Source organism: Trifolium pratense, linkage group LG1 (assembly GCF_020283565.1).
Source record: "Trifolium pratense cultivar HEN17-A07 linkage group LG1, ARS_RC_1.1, whole genome shotgun sequence".
NCBI classification, from domain to species: Eukaryota; Viridiplantae; Streptophyta; class Magnoliopsida; order Fabales; family Fabaceae; genus Trifolium; species Trifolium pratense.
In genome coordinates, this window is record NC_060059.1 from 5,062,837 (window position 1) to 5,086,712 (window position 23,876).

Below are 23,876 nucleotides of genomic sequence, written 5' to 3' on the forward strand. Positions count from 1 at the left end.
AAGGGTGTGTTTGGTTTTGTGGAAGGAAAAAAATTAGGGAAACCGATCGATGAACTTGGACAAATTCAAGTTCGTTCATCCGTTTCCGTAATTTTCTTTCTTTTCACTTCCGTTCCTTCAAACCAAACAAAATGTAAATGTTGGGGTAGCACATCATTAAATTTAGTCTTAAATATCACATTGATCCCTATATGTAAGCGTTTTTTTGTTTTAATCTTTGTATCTTCATTTATTTAAAAACGTCCCTAAATGCGCAAATCTTGTTGATTTTTGTCTCTCCCGTTAAAAAACTAGCTACGAATTAGCTACAAACTCAACCTGAAGGGACGAAAATCAACAAAATTTACACATTCAAATACGTTTTTTTTTTTTAAATACAGGGACTAAAACTAAAAAAGCGCGTAGCCCAATGTGAGATTTAAATGTTAAATTTATGTGTTAAATCTAAACCTAAATATAAAAGATACAAAAAAAATTTGATGTCAATTTTTCATAATACCAACTCTACCCTTAATTTTATTTTTGAGGAATAAATATTTTTTATTAACAAATTGACATGTAAATTAATAAAAATTAAACTCAATTTTTAATAGATCTAAGTTTGATTTTTGATGGCAATGCAAACTGCAAGCTAACATATGATATACCCCAGCTCAGTTGTGAGGAATAAATAACTGCAAAAGTGAATTGGGGAAGAAAGAAGAAAGAAAAAAAGAGTTTATTTATATGTTAATTGCGGTGTGATAATTTAAAGCTATTCGGATCAGAGACCGACCCAATTCACGCCACTACGATGGCCGGCGGTAACAAATCTTCATCCTCCCACCGCAAAACCCGATGGGAGTCTAACTCCTCCGTCATCACCATCAACACCACCAAATCTCCTCCCGATCCCAAATCCAAATCCAAACCCAACACCAATATTCCTAAACCTAACCCTAATCCAAGCCCCAAACTCCCAAACGATCACCCTGCCCTAATCCCCTTTCAATTCCCGGAGCCCGGTCCACCTCCTCCACCGGCCTACGGCTTCCACATGCTCGAACGTCGAACTATTATCCTCGCCGATGGTAGCGTCCGATCCTACTTTGCTCTTCCCCCTGATTACAAAGATTTCGCACCCCTACCTCGCCCTCTCGACCGCTTTGGGTTCCCTCCCGGTCCAGGCCGCCATCCTGATTTCCAGAATCCAATGGAAGTCGCCTTGGGGAAGAGAAAGTACGGCGAGGATGGTAGGGATGAATTTGCCAAACAAAGGGAGCACCTTTTGCGTAATGCCAATGGGTTTGCTAATAGGGTTCCTGGTGGTGGTGAGTTTCCTCCGGGTCCTAGTGGTCCCATTAAGAGAGATATGATGGAACCTGTTGATTTGAGACCTTCTAAGCACTTAAGGGTTGATGGGGTTGGTAGTGCTAATAATTCTAATGCTAATGCTAGACATGTGCAGATTGATCAGAGTGCTGTCAAGAAAGCCTTTCTTCACCATGTTAGGTTAATCAATGATAATCCTTTTTTGAAGAAGAATTTGTTGGAGGATGGGAAGCAAGGACGGTTTCAGTGTGTTGCTTGCGGCAGTGGCAATAACAGGTTTCGTAGAATATATTTCACCTGATTATCATCGTTTCTTCTTTATTTGTCTGTTTTGAATTTATTCATATGATGTGACATTAAAGGCAATGCGGTCGTAGGCTTTAAGGGTATATAGTATGGTTATTTAGCAGTTGAGGGGAAAGGGGGGAAGATTAATGAATAGAGAACCTTCATTTGGTTCAGATGTTTAGAGGGGAGGGGAGGGGAAATGTGGGGCAAAAATTGATTGAAGTTTATGAACTCTAGTGTCTATTGTCTAAACTATCCTTTTTCTTTTCAATCTAAAATTTATCCTTGTAGTTGTATCTCTCTTAGCAACCGTCTAACATCAATGCTGCTTCGAGTTTTACCATGTTGTGCAAGCCATGGTTTTGAAACATATTAACATTACTAATTTACTAGTCAAGGTTCTTGATTCTATTAAAATATCTCGGCCCTCTCCTTTTCTTTGAAACAACCTGAATGGAGGCTTCTTGCTGTTAGAATGCTAACATCATATAGCTAGTTATTTTAAACATTTAGACAAGACGCTCTTACCCCATATTAAAGGATAGGACTCAACTAACTTTCAGTTAGTTGCTAACTGATCCTGTAACTGTCAAAACTGTATGAACACAAGTTTTGACAGCTCAGTGTTCTAAATGCTTAGCCTCTATATAAGGGCTAGTTCCCATTGGGCAGTATCATTTCTGTTTAGTTAATTGAAGTTACTCTCAATATCTGAAAGTAACAGTCGAATAGGCTCACAAACTTGGTCCTTGACAAAGGCTGCCAAATTTGGTTCCTTGTGTATATTTGTACTGCATTGGAGTTAGTTGGCAAACTTCCTATGTCATTATTTGCGGGTATTTAGAGTTATTACTCTAAAATTCACAATTGATTTGATCAGTTAAGAGTTTTACACTTATTGGAAACTAATTTTATTTTTGTGCATGTGATGTCGTCTAGGCTGGCCAGTAAATTTTGATACGGATATTATATGCTGTGAAATGTGAATACAATTGCGAAATAGCGAGTTAGTGAGCCCTTTAGGGCCCGTTTGGTGCACAGGATAAGAGATAGGATAGGATAACTGTATCATATCTTGTCTCAATCCAGTGTTTGGTGACACAGCAGGATATGATAAGTTAATCCTGAAGCTTATCCTATCCTGTTTCTCTAGTTATAATCCTTATCCTGAATTTGAGCTGGGTTACCAGCAGGATAGGATAAGAAAAAAAATCGTTGATTACTTATTTATATTTTTATTTATAAAATTCAAAGTATTACAATATAATTTTTAAAAAATAACAATTGTTTTACAAGGGTAATTTTGTCATTTAAATATGTTATGTATCTTATCATATTGGTATGAATAAGTATGTATTAAAAATATGATAATAGTTATCATGTTTGTTATCCTGTGTGCACCAAACACATGATATAATAGTTATCATGTTTGTTATCATGTGTGCACCAAACACAGGATATGATAACTGAGGATAACTGTTATCCTGCTGATATCTTATCCTATCACTATCCTGTTGTATATCCTATCCTGTCACTATCCTATCCTGCGCACCAAACGAGCCCTTAAGTTTATCTTACATTGTGGATTTATGTTGCTTATATCAAGTTGTTTACATAAGTATACATTCTTACTGAATGTGTATTTATTGAGGTTAAATATTTCTGCTGTTGATATGCTTGTTCTTTTCGAAACCATGGAAAGTGGTATTTGCAGACTACTTGTAGTTCAGATCAATTTAGTTTGTGGTTTGTAGGAATTGGTGTATTGGAAAACTTAGTTGTTCCATCAAATATACTTATAATCTCATGGTTGCTTGTCTCAGTTTTTATGTAACTTCTATGATCTACCGCTAATGTTTGTTTTGGTGACTGGCAAGCGGCAAGATTTTGTTAATATTGCTATAATTCTTCGGAGTTTTTTTTGTTTGTTTTTTGCTCTGTAACCTGGCCACAGCTCCTGTATTTTCTGACACACTTGTGCTTTAATTTTGAATGTTTGAAGTTATTGTGCCACATTGGAGCCCTTTGTGCCTCTTAACAGTTTGTAGATCTTTATGACTTGTAATATGTTAACGCTTATGTGTCATTTTGTATTTTTATACTAATGTTGATTTATGAAAATGTTGTTGCTGTCATCATTTTCCAACTTACACATTCCTGTCTAAGAAAGCTGTGTAAGCCTCCTGGTTCAATATATAGTTTTTTCAATCTTTTGTATAGGTTGGCCATGAGGTGTAGTGATGATTTGAGTATGTCTATTTGATTGTGGACTGACAATGTGTCGAAAAAATGAGTCTATTTGTCATGCATTTCAAAGGCGTGTATGTTACTTCGATAACTGTTATACATGCCTTTGAAAATATAGACATCCAAAACATTTTATTACCAAACTTGTAATGATGCTGATTTACGATTTGATGGGGGTTCCCTGCTTTTTCATGAGTAGCCCCTTGATGCGACTTGGGTTTTATGTTTTCATTTTGTACCTACGATGTACCTAAAATACATTCTTCAACGAGCTTCATATTTCCAAATTTCAGGGTTGCTAAAGATTTTTCAGATAGACATGCTCTCATTATGCACACTTATTACTCAGATAATGCTGATTTACGTGCTGATCATTTGGGATTACACAAAGCTCTGTGTGTCATAATGGGTTGGAATCATTCAAAGCCTCCCGATAACTCAAAGGCATATCAGTATCTATCTGCTGATGAAGCAGAAGCAAATCAGGATGATCTGATCATGTGGCCACCTTTGGTGATCATCCACAACACAAACACAGGAAAAAGTAGAGATGGCAAAATGGAGGGTTTGGGAAACAAATGGATGGATGGTAAAATTAGAGGTATAATGTGCCTCTCCATTCTTTATCATTTTCTGTTATGATGTCTATCTTTAAGGTCTGAATAATCAGGTTAAAATCTTACTTGCATGCATGCTGAGCAGCCCTTTATAGAAGTTTTGTCTGGTCTTTACCTTTCTTGATATTTCTTTGTTTGTCAACCTATGCTTTAGGCTACATTTTAATGGAATACTCTTATGACACTATCAATTATATAGGACTTGTCTTGAACATAAAATCAGGAACTGAAACTCTCGTGAGACTCAGCATTTTAAGTCGGTGCCGATGTACGCTTGTGGCAGGCTAAACTTGTCTGTGTTTTCTATGTTTGTTTAACATTGGTGTTTGAATTTATTTCGAACGTGTCTTTTCTTTTGTGCAAATACTGATATGTAGCATTTTATGGTAGTTATCCGATTGTAAATATGTTTGTCTTTTCTTTTGTTGAACATTGGTGTTTGAATTTATTTCGAACGTGTCTTTTCTTTTGTGCAAATACTGATATGTAGCATTTTATGGTAGTTATCCAATGGTAAATCTGTTTGTCTGTCCATCTGACTGGAATTATATCTATTGGGAAGTTAAAAGCGTCTGCCGCTTTGTCCTTCTTTCTGTTATTTGCTAATATTATGTTTACTTTTTGTTGGACTATTGAGTAGCATATTTATTCTTATCTGCATTTTAGTGTCCGTTTTAGTCATGGGTAAACCTTTGCGATTATTTGAGGAATTATTGACAGTAACAGCTTTTGTTTCCTTGAAATTTCTTGTAGTCAATCCTTTTGGCTTACTTTTATACGCACATAAAGTCACAAGTTATAATACAGACAAAGACATACCCACGCGCATGTATATATGTGTTTGTATACACACATAGATCTGTAGATTGATAGAAATAAATGCATGTGTATATCATTTACATTATACATGAGCCCCCTCATATATTTTTACAATAGGTTCTTTCTCTGGCTTGGCTATTGTATTGCGGAATTTCTTTTTATCAAACGCTAGGTTATCAATTCCTATTTTAGTTATTCTTTGAATCTCATTATAGTCTGTCCAGTTAAAAAATAGTTATTGAACTATACAGCGCTGGAGCAGCTGACCCCGAAACTGCTGTAGTAGAATAGCGTATAGAGCAATGGCTTTTGCATCAAAGATTAGACTCGGTATAAATAATTTTTTCCATATCCATATTAATTCTAAAAAATATAAAATTACCCAAATTAAAGAGTTACGACAGATGCACCAGAAAAAGAGTTATGACATCTTTCTATTTAATGTCATAGTCTAAGAAAAACTAGTGGGAGCTTTAGTAGCAGAAGAAAGGGTTAGGAAAAAAAGAGAACAGAGCTACAAATAGTTTACAGGAGTGTGAACAGAGGGTTAGTAGCTGTCTGGGAAAGTGCATGGCTGAGGTGTTTAGAAGGGGTTGCTGGTAATCCGTGGGTGTGCCAAGAATCCTATTCCTGATAATGTCTGGAAAGACTGCCAGCGACAGTGGATTTTAAGCTTGTGAGGGTTGGCAACACAAGCTTGCTTCAAATGCAAATTATGTATGGCAATGAACATTAAGGTTGGAGAAATAAAAATAGGGGCATAATGGGGATTTACTCCATGAAACAATGGATGTTCGAATGTATGCAACCAGATTTGATTTGGCCACGAATTGCATTTGCAGTTAGAGTGTATTCTGCTGAAAAGTTTAGTGTAACCAATTGCAATCAGATAGTGAAAACTGTATTGATGTCTAATGACATGCGTTTGTCTGAGTTGCATTACTTAAGTGGATTAGGGCCAGGCAGTTCCTTGAGATGATGCTTAAAATTTTGTTATAACTTATAGTAGATGTGAATGTTATTTATTTTGATTTCAAGACAGTTAAGTTGAAAATCTATTAAAAACTCTTCCTTTTCCCCCCAAATTTTTGTATAACCACTGTGATTGTACTCCATTCCTTTATACTCTCCTTCCTATCAAATTAGCTGTGTAACTTGGGTCCTTATTTGTAATTATATCGTGGTTAATTTCTTGTTATAAGAAGTTCCCCTCTACCCATGATTGTTTTTCTTTTAAGTAAAATCGTTATGTACTGTGGTGTGTAGGTAACGAGAACAGGAAAGCAATAATGAGTATCTTGAATAGTTTTGATACTATCACAAGCATTCAAATTATAGACTGTCGAAGTAATTTAAGGGGTATCTGATATGAGGGTTTCTCCTTTGGGTTTTGAGGAATTTCTTTGAACTTTTTCTTTCTGTGGTAGGTTTGTTAATTATGGATACGGTGTTTTCAGAAGCCTGATTTCTCGACCTTCCCTAAACATGTCCACTGTGTGGAATATATGTCCACTGTGTGGAATATGATTTAGACTATATTTGCTACCTACCTGAATTGAATCAGTTCTTACAGTTTTTTTCTTTTTAATTTAATAGTTTAGGTTCATTTTATTTTATTTTAAATTTCCCTTTGTTTATTGAGAGAGATGTTTTGCGTAGATCTTTCCACCCATGTTGCATAACCTCCTGGGGATGCAGATACTTGTATACTCCTTTGCATTTATACATATACATTGATGTCAGTATTGTTAAGAAGTGTTCATGACTTCATGACATGGTGGAAATCTAACAGAACACTGTCAGGAAGTCATGGTATTGCATATTTTACGAACCTTGATTTGCAACCTGCAAATTTGTGTCTTCTTCATCCTCAATTCCATGTTTCTTCTTCCCTGATTCTCTCGGGAATTACCTCGTCCTACTTCCAGTTTTTTTTTTTTTTTTTTTGTTTCTGTTTTTTGTTCTGTCTTGAATTTGATCTTGCTTTCAGTTCTCTGTCTTGAATTTGATCTTGCTTTCTGTTCTCTGTCCCTGATTCATGAACTATAATTTTTAACTGTATTGGATTGTTTTATGGTTTGCCTGTGTTGTGTTTTTTATGATTCTTCATACCTAACTACCTACACATTTATGTATGTAAATATGCATTTTTTTTCTATAGCCACTATAAGTCACAACCTGCTATATCATTATGGTTGATTTTGGACTTGCTGACATAAAACGTCATTCATCATTTATATCATTGATTTGTGTTGATACTTTTGGGCTAGATTCATAACTTGTATACTTATGAAAGTAGGGTTTGAATGTTGTGACTGGATTGCTCTTCATACTATGCATCATTTTATGATGTTCTAGCTGTTACTTAACTATGTCCTTATATGAATTGAGTGTGAAGTGCGCACAAATACACATTGTTCATTTCTGTACAGAACTACAAACACATGTAGCTGTGCATTTATACACATGCTGGTGCTGGTGTTGATATTTTCATGACAACAGATTAGATGGCCTGAAGAAAATAAATCTGGCAAATGTTATTGTGAACAACTCTTCAATATATGTAAACTGTTTCTGAAATATGTGAAATTATTTTGGTTTTCCATCGAGCACCCGGTTATTCACTGAGATTGAAAATGTTGAATTGTGCATGTGCACAATTGTTATTACCTGTCCATTATGCAAAGGAAGACGTGGCAGTACATTTATGCACATGCATGTGTTCATTTATTGACATCTGATGTTACAGTGAAGAGAGTAGGTGTGCATTAGTTTGTTAGTTCTTCATTTAGTGTAGATCAAATCTCTACATATGCTGCTTAACCCTTTTTTTTTTTTCTTTCTTTTCACGTAGCATTAAGGATGATATTTTGTGGTTTAGACATTTTCAACTAGACTTGGAGTTTGATTGCATTTTTTAACTTCACACCATTGCCTTGTTCTACAACAGGGAAAAGGGATTGATTTATTCTATGTGCTTTCTGGCCCAGTTTCTGTTTTAATTTGTACAAGTTATGTTGTGTGTTTTGTTACCTGAATTTGTCTATACTGGTGGGATAGAAATGTAGATAACTTAAATACTGTTTTTTAATTGTTAATCATCATCCTTATACTCTCCTTACTGTCTCTATTCTCATGATATAGATGGTCTGTCTTAAACCCTTTCTCCTTGTTATTGCTTGGTGGCAATTCACTTTGTGATGAGCCCTATTTAGTATTTATTCTTTTTGTAGGGCTTTACAAAATAGAAAATCATAGAGGCTTTTAAAGCAAGTAATGGATTACGAGAAAAGTTAGAGATATTAAGGTTACTCTAGTTAATATAACTAGAAAAATCTAGAGATATTAAGTTGCTTTAGTATTAAGGTTGCTCTAGTTCCCGTGTCTTCGTTTGTGTTCATATTATTCTCCATTTCTTATATATTCTGCAAGTATTTAACGAAATCTTGGGTCTTTTGAACCTTTTGCACTCAAATGTCTGATAGTAATAAACTTGTTTTGAAAAATATTTTTTCGATCTGATTTTCATACATTTTCCAGAGTTTGGAATTGTGGGTGGCAAATCAAAGGCAGTATATGGAAAAGAAGGCCATTTGGGCATAACACTTGTTAAATTTAATGGGGACAAATCAGGCTTGGAGGCAGCCATCCGGCTTTCTGAACACTTTAAGAAGGAAAATCATGGGCGCAAAGATTGGGCTCGTGTGCAGGCCCAAACATTAGGAAAGGACAATGAGAACAATCCAAACCTTGTGAAGGTTGATGAAAGAAAAGGAGAGAAAATGAGGATCTTGTATGGCTATCTAGGAACTGCTTTTGATCTCGACAAACTTGATTTGGACACAAGGAAGAAGGTAGTCTTAGAGAGCCGGAGAGAATACAAACCTTCCATGTAGTTTCTGGACTATACAACATGGAATGATTGGTGGGATTATTGTGGATGAAATCATTCCTGTTGCATTAATAGTCCTAATTTATGAAGATGGTGACTCTTTCTCATTATGTTGTGAGCGTTTCAATGTACAATAGGCTTAATGTACACTAGGAGGCAACTTTGCCAATAATAATTATTCTAATTTTCTTTATTCATCTTGATTTTTCCTGTTGTAGTTAACAGTAGAAATTAGGAAAACTTGTTTTCTTTACAGCCATCTCACAACCTGGAAAGCATTAATTTTCTTTTTTACTTTAAAAGTCTTGGCTGTGTCCTTGCTTTTCCCCTTGTAGAGTGTGGGATGTTTGTGTACAATTGATCTTTATTTTCCTTTTGTGTTGCAGTGGCAGAGAATGAAAATTTGTACTACTGTTTCCTGCAAACCGTATCAATCAATCTCTAGGCAGTTAATGAGCTTGTTCTTTGGTTGATTGTTTGAAGTTAGTTTAGTTTAATTTAATTGGTTGATGAAGCACTCTTCTTTTCACCTTTTCCTTGTTTATTAGCAGTCATTTACTCCTAATATTTCCTTTTATTGATACACCCTCTAGTCATTATTATAAACAAACTATTTTTTTTTAGATTTATTGAATAACTGATATATCTAAAAACTATTTTTTGTTTATAGCAGTGATCGGACGGTGTAATGGTTATGCATTGTTTTATTTTATGGTGATTGTTCATCTCCCCTAGAGATGGTCAAATTTGTCAAAATATACTATTGAAAGTTTAGGGGATACTTTAAGTGAGAGGAGTAGTTATTGTGAGAGATGAGAGGACTCATTGACAACTATTGGATTAAAATAAACCAACTTTGCTAAGATCAACGCGTGCACCGGATTCTTCTCCCTTTCATCCTTGTTTTCTTCTATTACTGTACATCGCAAATCGGCAATACACATCTCCATTTGCATAAACCCAATTCTGCAACCATGTGTTTCAATCAACATTGAATTTCTTTTTCTTTATTCATGAATTAGCCAAATAATGAAATATTGATCTTTAATTTGGTTCTATTTGCTTAGGTCACCCGTTCCCTTTTTGTTCTATTTTTTTTTTTTGTTATGCGATAGACAGAGAAAAGAAAAACTTCCAGTTCCCTATTTAGTTTCAAACACCGCTTCTGCAAACAATATTGTACTTTTGCCATATTCTCATAATTATTTGGTAGAAAAACACAGATTATTCTACTTTTAATTTGGAAAAAACTAAAATATAGATGGAGGTTTGACCAATTGGGATTATTTGATGTGCTATTGATTTAGAATTATTTCCAGTCCAATTTCGATTTGAAGCAAATTTAAGTCGTGGTAGTCTTAGACATGAGATAATCGGGAGAACTGAGAAGAGAAACGGAAGAAGAAGAAGAAGAAGAAGAAGAAGAAGAGACGTGGTTTTTTTAGAGTAATTGTGTGAACAGTGATCACATGCTTGCTTGGTTTAAAGATTTAATTTAATCTCAATCGTTGATTTTCATCTAACGGTTAATATTATATCCTCTCATCTCTCACAATAACTACTTTTCTCACTTGAAGTATCCCCGAAAGTTAAAATGCCACATTTTAGATCAGCAACCACCTTATTTTATTATATGCATGCTTGGCCAAGATTGTAATTGAATTTAACTAGAATTTGGTTATGTTATGGTGGAGTTGATGGTTATTGGATTTAGTCACCTGTGTTGTTTGGGTAAACGTGCCATTGGGACGGCTACTACTTAGTTATGGTGTGAGAATGACTCTTCTCAATTTTTTTCAATTTTCACATCTCAGTTATCGATCAATTTTTTTTTCATTTTTTTTAAATTTAAATATTATTCTATATTTATAATCTAATAGTCTAAAATGCTATATTATTTTCTCAATTTTTTTCCCACTTGAGAATCCTCTCCTGTTATGGTTTTGCTTTGCAGCTCGCAAAGTTGACACCACCACTGCATAATCTTTTTTTTCTTCAAAATATTAGATCTTTGCCCACAACTGCACATCAAATTGGTGCGCAAGTTATCTGTCATAGAAATGTGTGGACGCAATTGGAGTCGATCACAATTTTTTTATGTTTGAATCAAATTATCTTATCTATGATACTCAGCAACAATGATATTTAGACACTTCTAATTTTGTAACATCTATTCATCATTTTAATTCTGTTTTATATTTTCATTAGACTTATGATAATCTATGATTTTTTTTTTACACATATGATAATCTATGAATGAAACATGAACACTCCTATAATTATATGGGACATTATTATCTAGGAGTGTCATTCCTAGATAATTAGTTTTTAAATATTTTATTCGCCAGCCATATAAAAAAATTAATGGTTCATATTTCACTAGACAACATTTTCATGGGAGAGGATCCGTCCCAATTATATGTGTCTTGATGTTAGACAAATGTTAGTGTTGGACACCGACACAATACTGATACTTATGATTATATTAAATTATACTGGTATAACATTGAGAATCACACATCTTTGATCCACAATGTGAAAGAGTGAAGATGACGATTTTGTAAAATAATGAAAACAAGTATTAAGGTGTTTTTTAAAGAAACATAGATCCAAGTCCAACAAAGGCAATGGTGGTGAATTATAGTACCTTATCTCAATAGTACATTTGTACGCGTGCTTATGTCTTTCTGCTGTGGCAGGTACTGCACCCTCCACTCAAACCAAACACATTCTTCTGTTATGTTATGTGTATGGTTTTTTGTTTGTTTTTAACCCTTTCTTTCTTTACAGTTATTATATCTCCTTCGTCGTTCTTTTATGCTTGTTTCCCTTTTACATGCTTTATCTGACTCTTCCCATGTGGTGCTCAACATCTCTTTGTCAGTTGACCCACCACTCTCTCCTTGATCTAACTTCGATTTCTGGGAAAGTTCCATACTTGTTCTAATATAGTTATTAACATCACTACAAACAATTATACTCCTAACATTCTTGCATAAGCAGCAATGCACATATAATACTAATAAGATAATGGTGTTGCAAGCATTTGGTGACAAACTTGTTAAGAAATTTAAAGGTAGAAGTTTGGACCACCACTTTTTTTTTAATGATAAAATATTATTAATAATAACCGATTTCTGCACAAGACGAACAGAGACCGAGAAGAACAGAACTACAAAACAAAGATGTCGTATATAAGCGGAACACCAATGAAAAAGCTAAAAACAGACACCACCTAGTCCACAATCACCAGACCATCAACCCAACCCAAAAGATGCCTAAGACTCTAACTCCCGAACTATAATAAAAAGTGATCGGCCCATCAGAATGCAAAAAGCAGCTTCGCAAGCCAAAAATAAATGGGGCAACGGTAGAATGAAAAACTAGGCAGCTAAGTCCCCAGCTCGCAGTTCGCTCCAACCAAGTTAACACCGATGCGGAAAAGGTCGACCAGATACAAAAAAACCTGCAAATCTCAGCAAATTTAGAAATCAACAGAGACTCAAAAATGAATCCTGCAAATCTCAACAGATTTGTAAACGGTCTTTTTCGATTTAATTAATGGTTGTGAGTTCGAATTCAGCTTGAATAATACAACAATGTTAAATCTTTTTTTAAAAAAAATAGAGATTGAATTCATCATTTCTAAACTTAAAAAAAAAACTGTTAAATTTTTTGAAGAAGTTTTTTAAAAAGACAATTTTTAAATTTTTAAGAGATTTAAGAACAGATGTTAACATACTTTTGATAATAATGTTGCATGCACTACCAAACTATCTAGAGTGATGATGCTAGCATTTTCCTTATTTTAAGTTTACCAGTTTTGAATAAAACTTCAAAGTATTAAAGAATTTTTCATTTAGTTAAATTAAAATAGTTTAGTCTGCAGATATCCTTGAGCAGGTTGGAAAACGTCACATCAGTTTGGTCCTCATCATGTATAATATTTTATAGTATTGTGATTTGAACTATGAATAACAGGTTATAAGTCCTAATTTAATTGGCAAATATTGATATTGTTAGTGTTATGACTTGAACAAAATTGGTTGATTTTGATAGTGAGATTTGAGGTAGTTACAATAGTGATAGATCTTTAAAGTGATGGTTCAATGTATCCGTAAATAAGTTGAAATTTGACGCTCGAGTTAGTATGTGATTAAAATAGAATGAATATAAGAAGTAACTTAAACTCATAAGAAATTTTCATCTAAGATAAAAAGTAAACATAAACTAGAGTATACTAGTAAAAAGAAGGACACAAGTGCAATATATATACTATACAGTAGTAAAGAAATAAATAAGTTTCATCTCATCAAAAGAAGAAGAAAAAAAAATTCAACACTTAGATAAAGACAATTGTGAAAAACTAGAGGAATTACTCTCTACAGTTTTGCACAGATGATACTCAATTTAAATCGTATAAAAAAATGTTTCAGTGCAATTACAAGTTGTATGGAGTGCAATTGTGAAATTCACAATAGTTTAATTGCGATCGAATGACTCATGCTCTACTATTAAAATTTTATATTAAACAAAAATAAAATATGTCTTAAACTATACGGAGTAATTCATTCGATAAATATCAGATGGTTCTAATCTATTGACCGACCTCTTTACCTAGTGGTGAGTGACTACATATTTTCAAATGGAAAATGTTATGTAAATATATTTATTCGACAAAAATACAACAAATATACTTTTTTGATTTTTTTAATATTTTTTGCATACCTCATTTTACGTGCTTGTAAATAAAAAGAGAGTTGTGTTAATTTTGTGTCTCAAAATTTGTGTTTGAATAATACACCTCTTTCCAAATATGTCTAACGTGAAAAATCCAAATATCAAACACTGTTGTAATGTGATGTCAAACTAAAATCTAACAGTAGTAGGTTTTTTCTTTCTATTTTTAAATTAAATTAAATTACTATAAATCATCATCATCATAGTCTAATCCCAGTATAATAACGATTTTTAACTGTTTAGTTAGTACCATGATCTTATCCACCTGTACTACTCATACTCCTAAACACTCCCAGCGCATATTAGCGCCGCCCCTCAACTACCTTTATTCAGAACACATAACACGTGTCCACTCAATCCTCATTCCACGTCATCACCTTCGTTGTCCCTTCACACTCTCTATCTTTCTCTTTCTCTTTCCCATTTTGCCACCACCTTTACTCTTTCACTCTTCTTTCTTTCTCTTTCGTTCTTTCTTTTTCTTCCATCTCTCCCTCTGATTTCAATTTCTCAAATTAGGGTTTTCAATTTTCTACTCCCACCATGGGGTCTATCCCCGATCCCGGCGAGTTATCCGAGTTGACTCAACCCAGCTTCGACGATTTCCAACGCCAAACCTCTCTCATGACTAGCTGCACCCTTCTCTGGAAAGAACTCTCCGATCATTTCTCATCTCTCGAACAACACCTTCTCCACAAATCTGAAGCCCTAAATCGTAAAATTCGTTCACTCGATAATCAAACTAATGAATCACTTAACCTTCTCCGACACCGTGAGTCCACTCTCGACGATGCTCTTCAGATCGCTCTCCGTGACATCGATAATCGAACGGAGGCTGCTCTTGCTGCACTCTCCCGTGTACAAGCTGACGACGTTGCTGATGGTGATGGTGATGGTGAGGTTGATAATGGTGATGGATTGATGATGAAATTGAAGTCGTTTTGTTTGAATATGGATTCGTTAGGGTTTTGGGGGTTTGTGATAGGGAAGAAGAAGGAATTGGAAGGTTTAAGAGCTGAGATGCCGGATGCTTTAGGGGAATGTATAGATCCGGCGAAGTTTGTGCTTGAAGCTATATCGGAAGTTTTTCCGGTGGATAAGAGAGGTGATAAAGGTGGAAATGATCTTGGTTGGGCTTGTGTTCTTGTGTTGGAGTCTTTGGTTCCGGTGATGGTTGACCCGGTGTTGAAATCGAGGATGTTGGTGACTCCTTCTGTGAAGGAACTTGCTAAGGATGTTGCAGAGAAATGGAAGGTTAGTTTGGAAGAACGTGGTGGTGTTGAGAATGTGAAGACACCTGATGTTCATACGTTTTTGCAGCATCTTGTTACTTTTGGGATTGTTGATAGTGATGATTTGCAATTGTATCGGAAACTTGTTATTGCTTCTGCTTGGAGGAAACATATGCCTAAGCTTGCACTTTCCCTTGGTCTCTCTAATCAAATGCCTGGTAAATTCATTATAGTGATGATTTGTTACTATTTTAGGGTTTGTTAATTTGTTTTGTTTCTTTGTTTTGTTTGTGTATTAAATGCTAATGTGAATATGTTTGTGTTTGTATTTTCAGATATGATTGAAGAGTTGATCAGTAAGGGACAACAGCTTGATGCGGTTCACTTCACGTTTGAAGTAGGTCTTGTGGACAAGTTTCCACCTGTTCCACTTCTCAAATCTTTCTTGAAGGATGCTAAGAAAGTCGCTACGTCTATATTGGAAGATCCTAATAATGCAGGACGGGCTGCGGTAATTTTCTTTTTTATTTCATTTATTAAAAACTTTAATGTTGTGGTGAAGGCTAAACTAAACTGTCTTTTATATTTGTCAATGAGTAGCATGACTTTCGTTTCACTGCTGATTTCGTAGTTAGGTTGTGTGGCATTGGTACCTTGAAATAGGATCTTGGGTTCTGTTAGTGAATTTGTGGTTGATGCGAGTCCAGAAATTATGTATATTTGATTTACTTGTAGAGTATGCAGGCTAGGAAGATTGCACCTCAGAGTTGTGTTTGAGATAAGGGAATGTAGTGTTGAAATTATCCTTTAGAATACAATATACAATGTGTTCGTAGTTTGTAATACTAGTTTGGTTTCTGTTTTAACTCATCTATTTGTGCTGCTTTTTTGATTAGTTGGAAAGAAAAAAGTCTGCAATGGTAACTGTGCTCTATTATATTTTCTTGACTTATTAGTATTACAAGTGGGTTTACTATTTTGAACTGATTTTTTTTATGCTGAATGTAATTTCCCAGTATCTAGCTGCAAGAAAGGAGCAGTCTGCACTCAAGTCTGTGATTAAATGTATTGAAGAATACAACCTCGAGGCTGAATTCCCTCCTGAGAATCTGAAGAAGCGACTTGAACAATTGGAGAAGGTTAAGCCTGAGAAAAGGAAACAAATTGTTGTTCCTGCTAATAAAAGAACACGAGCAAGCAACAGCAATGGAGGTCCAATGCCACCTGCTAAAGCTGGACGTTTGACTAATGCATATGTATCATCTTTCCCTGCTGCTCCTACGTTTGTTAGATCTCCATCACACGGGCAATACCCAGCTGCTCTTCCACCATATCCTTCCCCACCCCACATGTATGGCAGCAGAAGTCCATCCTATGCTTATTCCCCAGAGCCAGCCCCAGCTATTGCAGCATCATACCCAGCACCACCCATGAATTATCCTGCATATGGTAGCTATGGAAATGTTATGGCACCCACTTATCAGCAGGCTTACTACCGATAGAAATGACTACACTTGGAAGATGGTAACGACTGATATGATGACCTTGATCCCATTTACTTTCGCAATGTTGTTTGTAATCACTAACCGTTTAACGGTAGCAGTTCTGTGTGTTAATTATAACTACTGTCTCACTTCCTGCTCTGCATGGGGGAGTTGTATTTCTAATGTTGATCCCATAGTACTAGCTGATTGTGGAAAGTAACTAGGACGGCCGAGAAACATCAGAAAAACTCTACTACCACTGTTCGGTTTAGTTGTAGAAAGACTTACTTTTTTACTCTGTTTACATTATATTATTATATGTTTATCCTGGGATCGAACTGAAGGGAAAAAAAAAAAAGGTAATCTGTTTCTTGGCAGCTGTTTACTATGGTATAAACTCTATTAAGGAAATAATCTTATATGTGATGATTGTATTTTGATTTTTTCTACACTACCGTTAAAAAATTGTGTAGTTTAACCAAAAACCAATAAAAATTAGTCATATAAGCAGATTTGTAAGTGAAGGAAAAGCTACTTTGTGGGTGCCGCATGCAAGTTTAATTATGTGGCTAATTCGCATTGGTTGTTGGATAAATTACTCACAATTTGTCAAAGAGTAATCTCTCCCTCACCTTGTATTTTTCTTTGACTACCTTTCCATTTCCTATAATAATAATAATAATCTTATAGGGTCAGTAATCTTCCGTTACATAAGCCCCTTTGTGGCATTCTTTCAAGTGAAAGATGATACACACCGGTGGGGGAGAATATTGCCAGCTAAATCCAGTTTCGTGGCTTTTGATAAAAATGATGTTGGCATGTGATCACAAATGTGTCCCTAGATAAAGGTATTTACGTACGCCACTTAGTAGCATACAGCCCACTAAAGGTAGGTAGCAAGAAAACATGCAGATCGTAGGGAGGTTTGGAAGAGAAACCATGATGGGGGCAAGGAATCTTTTCTCACATGTAAATCTAGTTTCATAAATAAACCCTTCCTTGAGTTGACAACACTACATGAAATAAACCCATCACATCACATTATTATAGATGGTGAGGATAGATAGATAGATATCAAAAGCCTCTGTTGACGTGGAGGGAAAATTGCAAGCTTGTAGTTGTAGGTGTGAGTCTGTGACACATTCCATTTGACGTAGCTTCTAAGGTTGTAGGTGCAGGGGCAATTCTGATCAGCGTGCATTAGCCAATGATATATATTATATCGTAATTTACAATCCAAGGAAAGGGGGAAAGATGGGAGCAGAAGCTTCACAATACATACTATTGTTTTCCATGTGAGTACAAAAGGGAGGTCACATTCAATACCAAAATGATTAGACTAGTCAAGTAGATCAGTTTCTGAGATAATCGTACCACACATTTGTTCACTTTGATCAACATAGCCACTTACAAAAGGAACCCTCCAAGATTGCAGCCAAACCAGAATCCAATGCCTTTGATGGTATGGTATGGTATCATGGCTGGACCACCCCACATACTCAACCAATTGAACCAAACAAGATACTATGATCTTACCTTTGATCTTATGCCTAGCTCTCTCGTCTTCAAAGATCAAGGGTCGTAGACCGGCTAACTTATACCGTATATCTGGACTGGATGACAACGACTAGAAACAATAATCTATGACATTTATCTGCAGTTTGATTACACCTTAAATAATATATCTTCCCCGTTCAATGTTTGCCTAAACTTAGCTCTTGAACCATGCCACCATTATTGACCAACAAGATCACGAATCATTTATCTATGACAAGCAAAACACATACTAGCTGAAATCGATCTCCTAGACTATGTCCCGACAATTCATAAAATATAGCAAGAGCGATCACTAGTTTGCTCATCCACAACCAATGTTCGAATGAAGAGCAACGAAAAGCTTGTTTGTAATGTAATGGTGGGGTACTTCTGTTTGAAGCTCACATAAGCTTATCTATTTCGTTAAACATCTTCAATATTGATTCATTCGTAGTGGCAAATTTCATAAATATGTATCCTCTCAAAACTTATTTCTTTAATCGTTCCTCTATAAAACCACAAATATTGCTTCATCATATCAAGAGTCAAGACTAAATCACTTAATCATTCCATGCTTACTCGTAGAGCCCCCAAAATGGGCTAGTTCACGAAAGCTCAATATAACTGAGTTTCTTTTCGTGCCCCCTACTTTTCTTGCGCGCCCTTTGGATTTTTAAAAGTATCCCTTCGCATAATAGCTAGCGAGCGTTGAAGGTGCACAAAATTTGGAAAAACAAATTTTGCTACTTAAAGTGTGAACTGACTTCGCGCTTTAACCAACAAACCTTATAATAATATTTTCATAGGGGTGAAGGAATGGTGAGGGGACGAAAATATTAGGTTTTTATAAGGTCCGCTAGTTTTCACTTTAAGTAGTGAACTATCTTTTTTCATATTTTGCGTCCACTTCAACGCTCGCTTATATCATGTGAGAGAATATTTTGGAAATCCAGGGGGTGCACGAGAAAGGTAGGAGGTGCAAAAAGAAACTTCCCGATATAACACTGAGATGATTTTTGGGCTTTTTTGCCCATTTTATTGTAGCCCATGTCACTGTAGAATGAAAAACTAAATGATGTTTTCTCTCCCGACCCCCCGTGATTCTTTATACCCCCAATATTCCAATTTTGCCCTTGTAGAAAATTCGGTTCGCATAAACCAAATTTTTTTAGTGCAAATTCAGAATAAATTTCGGTTTTTAGAAACCGAAATTTATTTTCATGGCAAAAAAAAACTTCAGTTTCTACAAATCGAAGTTTTTTCAAGGGCAAAATTGGAAATTCAGGGGGTATAAAAGAAACACGGGGGGTCGGGAGAGAAAACATCAAATTAAATTATGGGAGTTAGTTTTGCCGCCCTATCAGCTACTCAAACAATATCTGTTACTTAAGTAGCGGACGACATTTTTTCCTAAATTTTTAGATTTTATAACACCCGCTACTTAAATAGCGGATGAGTAAAAATATAGCGTGCGAGTAACCGGTTGGGTGACCCTTAAATTGTTATTTCACAAATTTAACACACTAGATTATCCACTCTTACAATTTGAATTTGAAAGAATCAAAATGCTTGATGCTTGCCGTCCTTGCATTGCATGGCATGGCGTGTTTGCTCTTAACCGTTTGTTGTGTTGTGCATTACTAGAAAAATGCCACAAATATTAAGTGCATAAAAAACAATTAATTGATGTATATAGTCAAAATTTTAAATCAAATACATTAATTTTTTGTAATTCATTTTTCTTATAATTATTAACGGAGTTATGAGTGTTGAATATTTCCCAAATCTATAATCCAATTGCATGCATCACAGCCACTCATCATATTTTGGTAAGACAGTTGAAGAGATATCTCTACAACTTATTAAGACGCAAAACAGTCTATATTCATAATCTTCATATTTATCAAAACTTCCAAAACTACAACTAATATGTCACATTATATAATATTGAATACAAAAAAAAATGTCACATTATATATCACACAATTTTCTTCTTGTTATTTTCAGAGTCCTAACGCTATTGTCATCATTTTTCATAAGGTGACAATTGGCTCTCTTCTTTCTTCACTCTAATATTTTATGCAATCGATTAATTCTGTTTAATTTCTAATTAGACTTCTAAACCAGGGTTTATCTTTATCCATCACTACTGAATAATTCTAATTCATCAAATGTAACCACTTGTCATGTCCTTTTTTTTGTGTGTTGTGTTGCATTGATTTTTAATTTTCATTGGAATTAGGATCTTCAATTTTGATAATCATAGATTATTTTTTGTATGTTTTAATTTCAAGGGTTTTGTTGTATCCAATTGGGTATTTATGATTCATGCCAAAGTTTGAAACTTTTTACTTTTCCCATAATTTAAGAAATGTGTCAGATATCATATTATAAGAAGAAAAAAAAAAATCACTTTTAGGCTCATTGAAAAGTTGTGTATCCGGTCTATAATGTAAATCAGATGCATCATTTTTTCAATGAACTTAAAAATTAGCTTTTTACTTATAATAGTGAAGTATATGTAGTATAATTAAGTGTCTTTGTTTTCCAGTGTTGTTGTAGTGAGCTGAAGTTGATAGCATGGCAGTTGAAAGGGCTGGAATTGCCAAAGATGTTACAGAAGTGAGTTTGTGTATTTTGATGACACTTTGTGTCATGTTTTAATGTTTTTTCCTCATATTTTAATGTTTCATACCGTGTAATTCATACTAATGTCAGTTCTTTATTTTGGTATTTTGTATAGTTGATTGGGAACACCCCTTTAGTATATCTGAATAGAATCGCGGATGGTTCTGTTGCTCGGGTTGCTGCCAAACTCGAATTGATGGAACCATGTTCTAGTGTAAAAGATAGGTAAATAATTTAGGTTTCTTCCTTGCTTTTGCTAGCAACATACTTTTGAATTGGCTTGTGATGTTTTCTCCCTGACTTATAAATGTAGGATTGGCTATAGTATGATTGCTGATGCGGAGGAGAAGGGGCTCATTACGCCTGGCCAGGTTAGTACTCGATAAAGATGAAATTTCATAGGATTGGTCATTGAAAACGATGAAATCATACATTGTTAATTTAGTTTCTGCTACAACTTTTATGTAGAATTAGAATATATGTAGAATACTAGGAAATGATAGGTGAGAAAAAAAAGACTTACAAGTCTAATTTGTGTACCTCCGAGCTCATTATCGATGGTATTTATTTTGATTATGTTGGCTATATCGTGTTATTGAAGAGCGTGCTCATTGAGCCAACAAGTGGTAATACGGGCATCGGATTGGCCTTCCTAGCAGCAGCCAAAGGCTACAAACTTATCATTACAATGCCGGCTTCAATGAGTCTTGAAAGAAGAACCATTCTTCTATCCTTTGGTGCCCAGTTGGTTCTGACAGATCCAGCAAAGGGAATGAAAGGGGCAGTTCAAAAAGCTGAAGAGATATTGGCCAAGACTCCAAATGCCTATATACTTCAGCAATTCGAAAACCCTGCCAATCCAAAGGTATCTCTATCTACTAATTTGTTCGACAACTTTGGCAGTTAATGCTTGACAACTTTAGGTGACACATTTGTTATTATCATTGTATTTTTAGGTGCATTATGAAACCACTGGTCCAGAGATATGGAAAGGCACAGGAGGAAAAGTTGACGCGTTTGTTAGTGGTATTGGTACCGGTGGTACCATAACAGGTGTTGGGAAATATCTTAAAGAGCAGAATCCCGATATCAAGGTTAGATTTTAATTTTTCCTTTCTTTGTAGAATAAGTGCATATGGTTTTTTTGCAAGAATATAGAAGATTTGTTCTGATTTATAGCTGTAGTTATTTCTTCATTTTGTTTCTATTTTTATTTTATGCAGCTGTATGGTGTGGAGCCAGTTGAAAGTCCTGTACTCTCTGGAGGAAAGCCTGGTAAGTTATAATACTGCTTTGCTCCGTAGAATTGTAAAAAGAACTTACTTTTGAAGCCGTTGCTGATGTCCAGTTTCCGCTGTAAATATCTAGGTCCGCACAAGATTCAAGGGATTGGAGCTGGTTTTGTTCCTGGTGTATTGGATGTTAGTCTTGTTGATGAAGTAGTTCAAGTAAGTTTTAATGTTTTTTTGAATAATTATAAATCCACATCATGTATTAAGTCTAAAGATAGAGCAATTTATATCTTCATATATCTTAATTTTCATTCTTATTTCAATTTTCCTCTATCTCTTACTATTGGCTTCCCAAAAGGTTAAAATCCCTTACTACCAAAAACCTTTCACTCAAATAATTTAACAGTTAAGATTTGTGAGGAATGTGCAAGTGGCCAATTATGGATTTCTTAAATGCCGGTTTACTTAATCTTAGATACTGACTAATGTGCCACAAGTGTTAAATTCAAATTTGTCACGTGAATGTAATTTTTCGAAGGATGATAATCATGTCGTCAATTTATAATTTGTTAAACCTGATATGTGTGATTTGGCAGATATCAAGTGATGAAGCAATAGAAACTGCAAAGCTTCTTGCCCTTAAAGAAGGCCTATTTGTAAGTTCTAAAGTTCTACAAGCACCAATGATTGAGGCTATTCTGCCTCTGAAAGCTCCCTATTTAGTCCTCTTTCGGGATTCATATTTGAATTGTAAAACAAATATGAAAATGATTGTATTATATTCTTGTTCTACTTGGATTCATTTGTTGAGTCTCTTCTCTAAATGTTGTTTTAGGTTGGGATATCATCTGGAGCTGCGGCTGCAGCTGCCATTAAGATAGCAAAAAGACCAGAAAATGCTGGAAAGCTTATTGTTGTAAGTTGATTGAATCCATACAAATTTTGATGAAAACATTTTGAATACCGGCACAGGCAATATGTTATAAGGAAAAAAGGTTTACACCATTGACATTTTCACTTTGATATGGTCCAGGTTGTTTTCCCTAGCTTTGGTGAGAGGTACCTGTCCTCTGTGCTGTTTGAGTCAGTGAGACGGGAAGCTGAAAGCCTGACTTTTGAACCATGAATTCAAAATTGGTCGGTACTGATTTGAGTGGATGGATTTCCACTGGCAAAGCCGGGTTGTGTCTGAATTAAAAATTACTTAAAGAAAAGAATAATTGTTAGTTTTGAAGCAGTTATCTATTCTCTATTCAATGTATTTATTCTCTATTCAACATATTTACAAGAATACTGATGAAAATTTAGAAGCCTTTTCTATAAACTAAATTTGATTTTATGGTCATCATCCTTTATATGGCACAAATTTAGTTGTAAAGTGAGTTTTTCTTTCATTATATGCCAATGCCATCTGATTGTATGTGGAAAAACTCGAGTTAAGTAAGAGTTTAGCATCTTAATTTTCTATTAAACACAAATTCATACTTGTTGGGATATAAAATAATGTGGATTTCAAAGAATAAAAGAAATACTTTGGTCAAGGCATTATTATTAAATACTAATATGCATAAAGAAAAAGCCTCACATAAGCACAAGATGTGCCAAATGTGGGCTAACAAAATTCTGATTACAAGTGAAAAAACACATTTGCTACCAAATTTGCTGTAAACCAACTCTGTACCAGCTAAGCATGACAGGATCGAATCATTGCTGCCTGAAAGACATAGGACCAGCAAAAAGAATGTTGTACAAAACTATAGGAATTAAAGTTTTGATGGTTAAATTCAAGATAATGTTTTCTTTTGAATGAAAAGTTTAAAAAATTTTCTCTAGAAAAACTAAATATAAGG

At 34.9% G+C, this 23,876-nt stretch overlaps 3 protein-coding genes across 4 annotated transcripts; all 3 read left to right on the forward strand.

The window, feature by feature from the left end:
• Nucleotides 1-581: 581 nt before the first annotated feature.
• Nucleotides 582-9,630, forward strand: LOC123883275. Its single transcript, XM_045932023.1, has 3 exons — nucleotides 582-1,587; nucleotides 4,140-4,447; nucleotides 8,823-9,630. The coding sequence occupies exons 1-3, from the start codon at nucleotides 794-796 to the stop codon at nucleotides 9,176-9,178; spliced, it is 1,458 nt and encodes a 485-aa protein (XP_045787979.1). The 5' UTR covers nucleotides 582-793; the 3' UTR covers nucleotides 9,179-9,630.
• A 4,532-nt stretch (nucleotides 9,631-14,162) lies between these two features.
• LOC123883285 (FRIGIDA-like protein 4a) lies at nucleotides 14,163-17,070 on the forward strand. Its single transcript, XM_045932035.1, has 3 exons — nucleotides 14,163-15,364; nucleotides 15,482-15,657; nucleotides 16,163-17,070. Exons 1-3 carry the CDS (start codon nucleotides 14,458-14,460, stop codon nucleotides 16,646-16,648), a joined length of 1,569 nt encoding a protein of 522 aa, XP_045787991.1. The 5' UTR covers nucleotides 14,163-14,457; the 3' UTR covers nucleotides 16,649-17,070.
• Nucleotides 17,071-20,075: 3,005 nt separating this feature from the next.
• LOC123883295 (cysteine synthase-like) lies at nucleotides 20,076-23,371 on the forward strand. 2 transcript variants are annotated; one of them, XM_045932047.1, is made up of 11 exons: nucleotides 20,076-20,206; nucleotides 20,718-20,788; nucleotides 20,910-21,019; nucleotides 21,108-21,165; nucleotides 21,396-21,659; nucleotides 21,751-21,888; nucleotides 22,018-22,069; nucleotides 22,163-22,242; nucleotides 22,623-22,682; nucleotides 22,862-22,942; nucleotides 23,060-23,371. In XM_045932047.1, exons 2-11 carry the CDS (start codon nucleotides 20,747-20,749, stop codon nucleotides 23,150-23,152), a joined length of 978 nt encoding a protein of 325 aa, XP_045788003.1. In that variant the 5' UTR covers nucleotides 20,076-20,206; nucleotides 20,718-20,746; the 3' UTR covers nucleotides 23,153-23,371. The 2 variants fall into 2 exon arrangements, with proteins under 2 accessions (XP_045788003.1, XP_045788012.1); XM_045932056.1 differs by lacking the exon at nucleotides 20,076-20,206 and adding an exon at nucleotides 20,217-20,339.
• Nucleotides 23,372-23,876: the final 505 nt, after the last annotated feature.

Bases quoted from the DNA above. Each gene is read 5' to 3' on its own strand.
- LOC123883275 (XM_045932023.1), top strand. From the start codon at position 794: ATGGCCGGCGGTAACAAATCTTCATCCTCCCACCGCAAAACCCGATGG. The intron at 1,588-4,139 runs GTTTCGTAGAAT...TCCAAATTTCAG, and splicing joins TGCGGCAGTGGCAATAACAG to GGTTGCTAAAGATTTTTCAG. The intron at 4,448-8,822 runs GTATAATGTGCC...TACATTTTCCAG, and splicing joins GATGGATGGTAAAATTAGAG to AGTTTGGAATTGTGGGTGGC.
- LOC123883285 (XM_045932035.1), top strand. From the start codon at position 14,458: ATGGGGTCTATCCCCGATCCCGGCGAGTTATCCGAGTTGACTCAACCC. The intron at 15,365-15,481 runs GTAAATTCATTA...TTGTATTTTCAG, and splicing joins TCTCTCTAATCAAATGCCTG to ATATGATTGAAGAGTTGATC. The intron at 15,658-16,162 runs GTAATTTTCTTT...GTAATTTCCCAG, and splicing joins ATAATGCAGGACGGGCTGCG to TATCTAGCTGCAAGAAAGGA.
- LOC123883295 (XM_045932047.1), top strand. From the start codon at position 20,747: ATGGCAGTTGAAAGGGCTGGAATTGCCAAAGATGTTACAGAA. The intron at 20,789-20,909 runs GTGAGTTTGTGT...TATTTTGTATAG, and splicing joins TTGCCAAAGATGTTACAGAA to TTGATTGGGAACACCCCTTT. The intron at 22,243-22,622 runs GTAAGTTTTAAT...GTGATTTGGCAG, and splicing joins TTGTTGATGAAGTAGTTCAA to ATATCAAGTGATGAAGCAAT.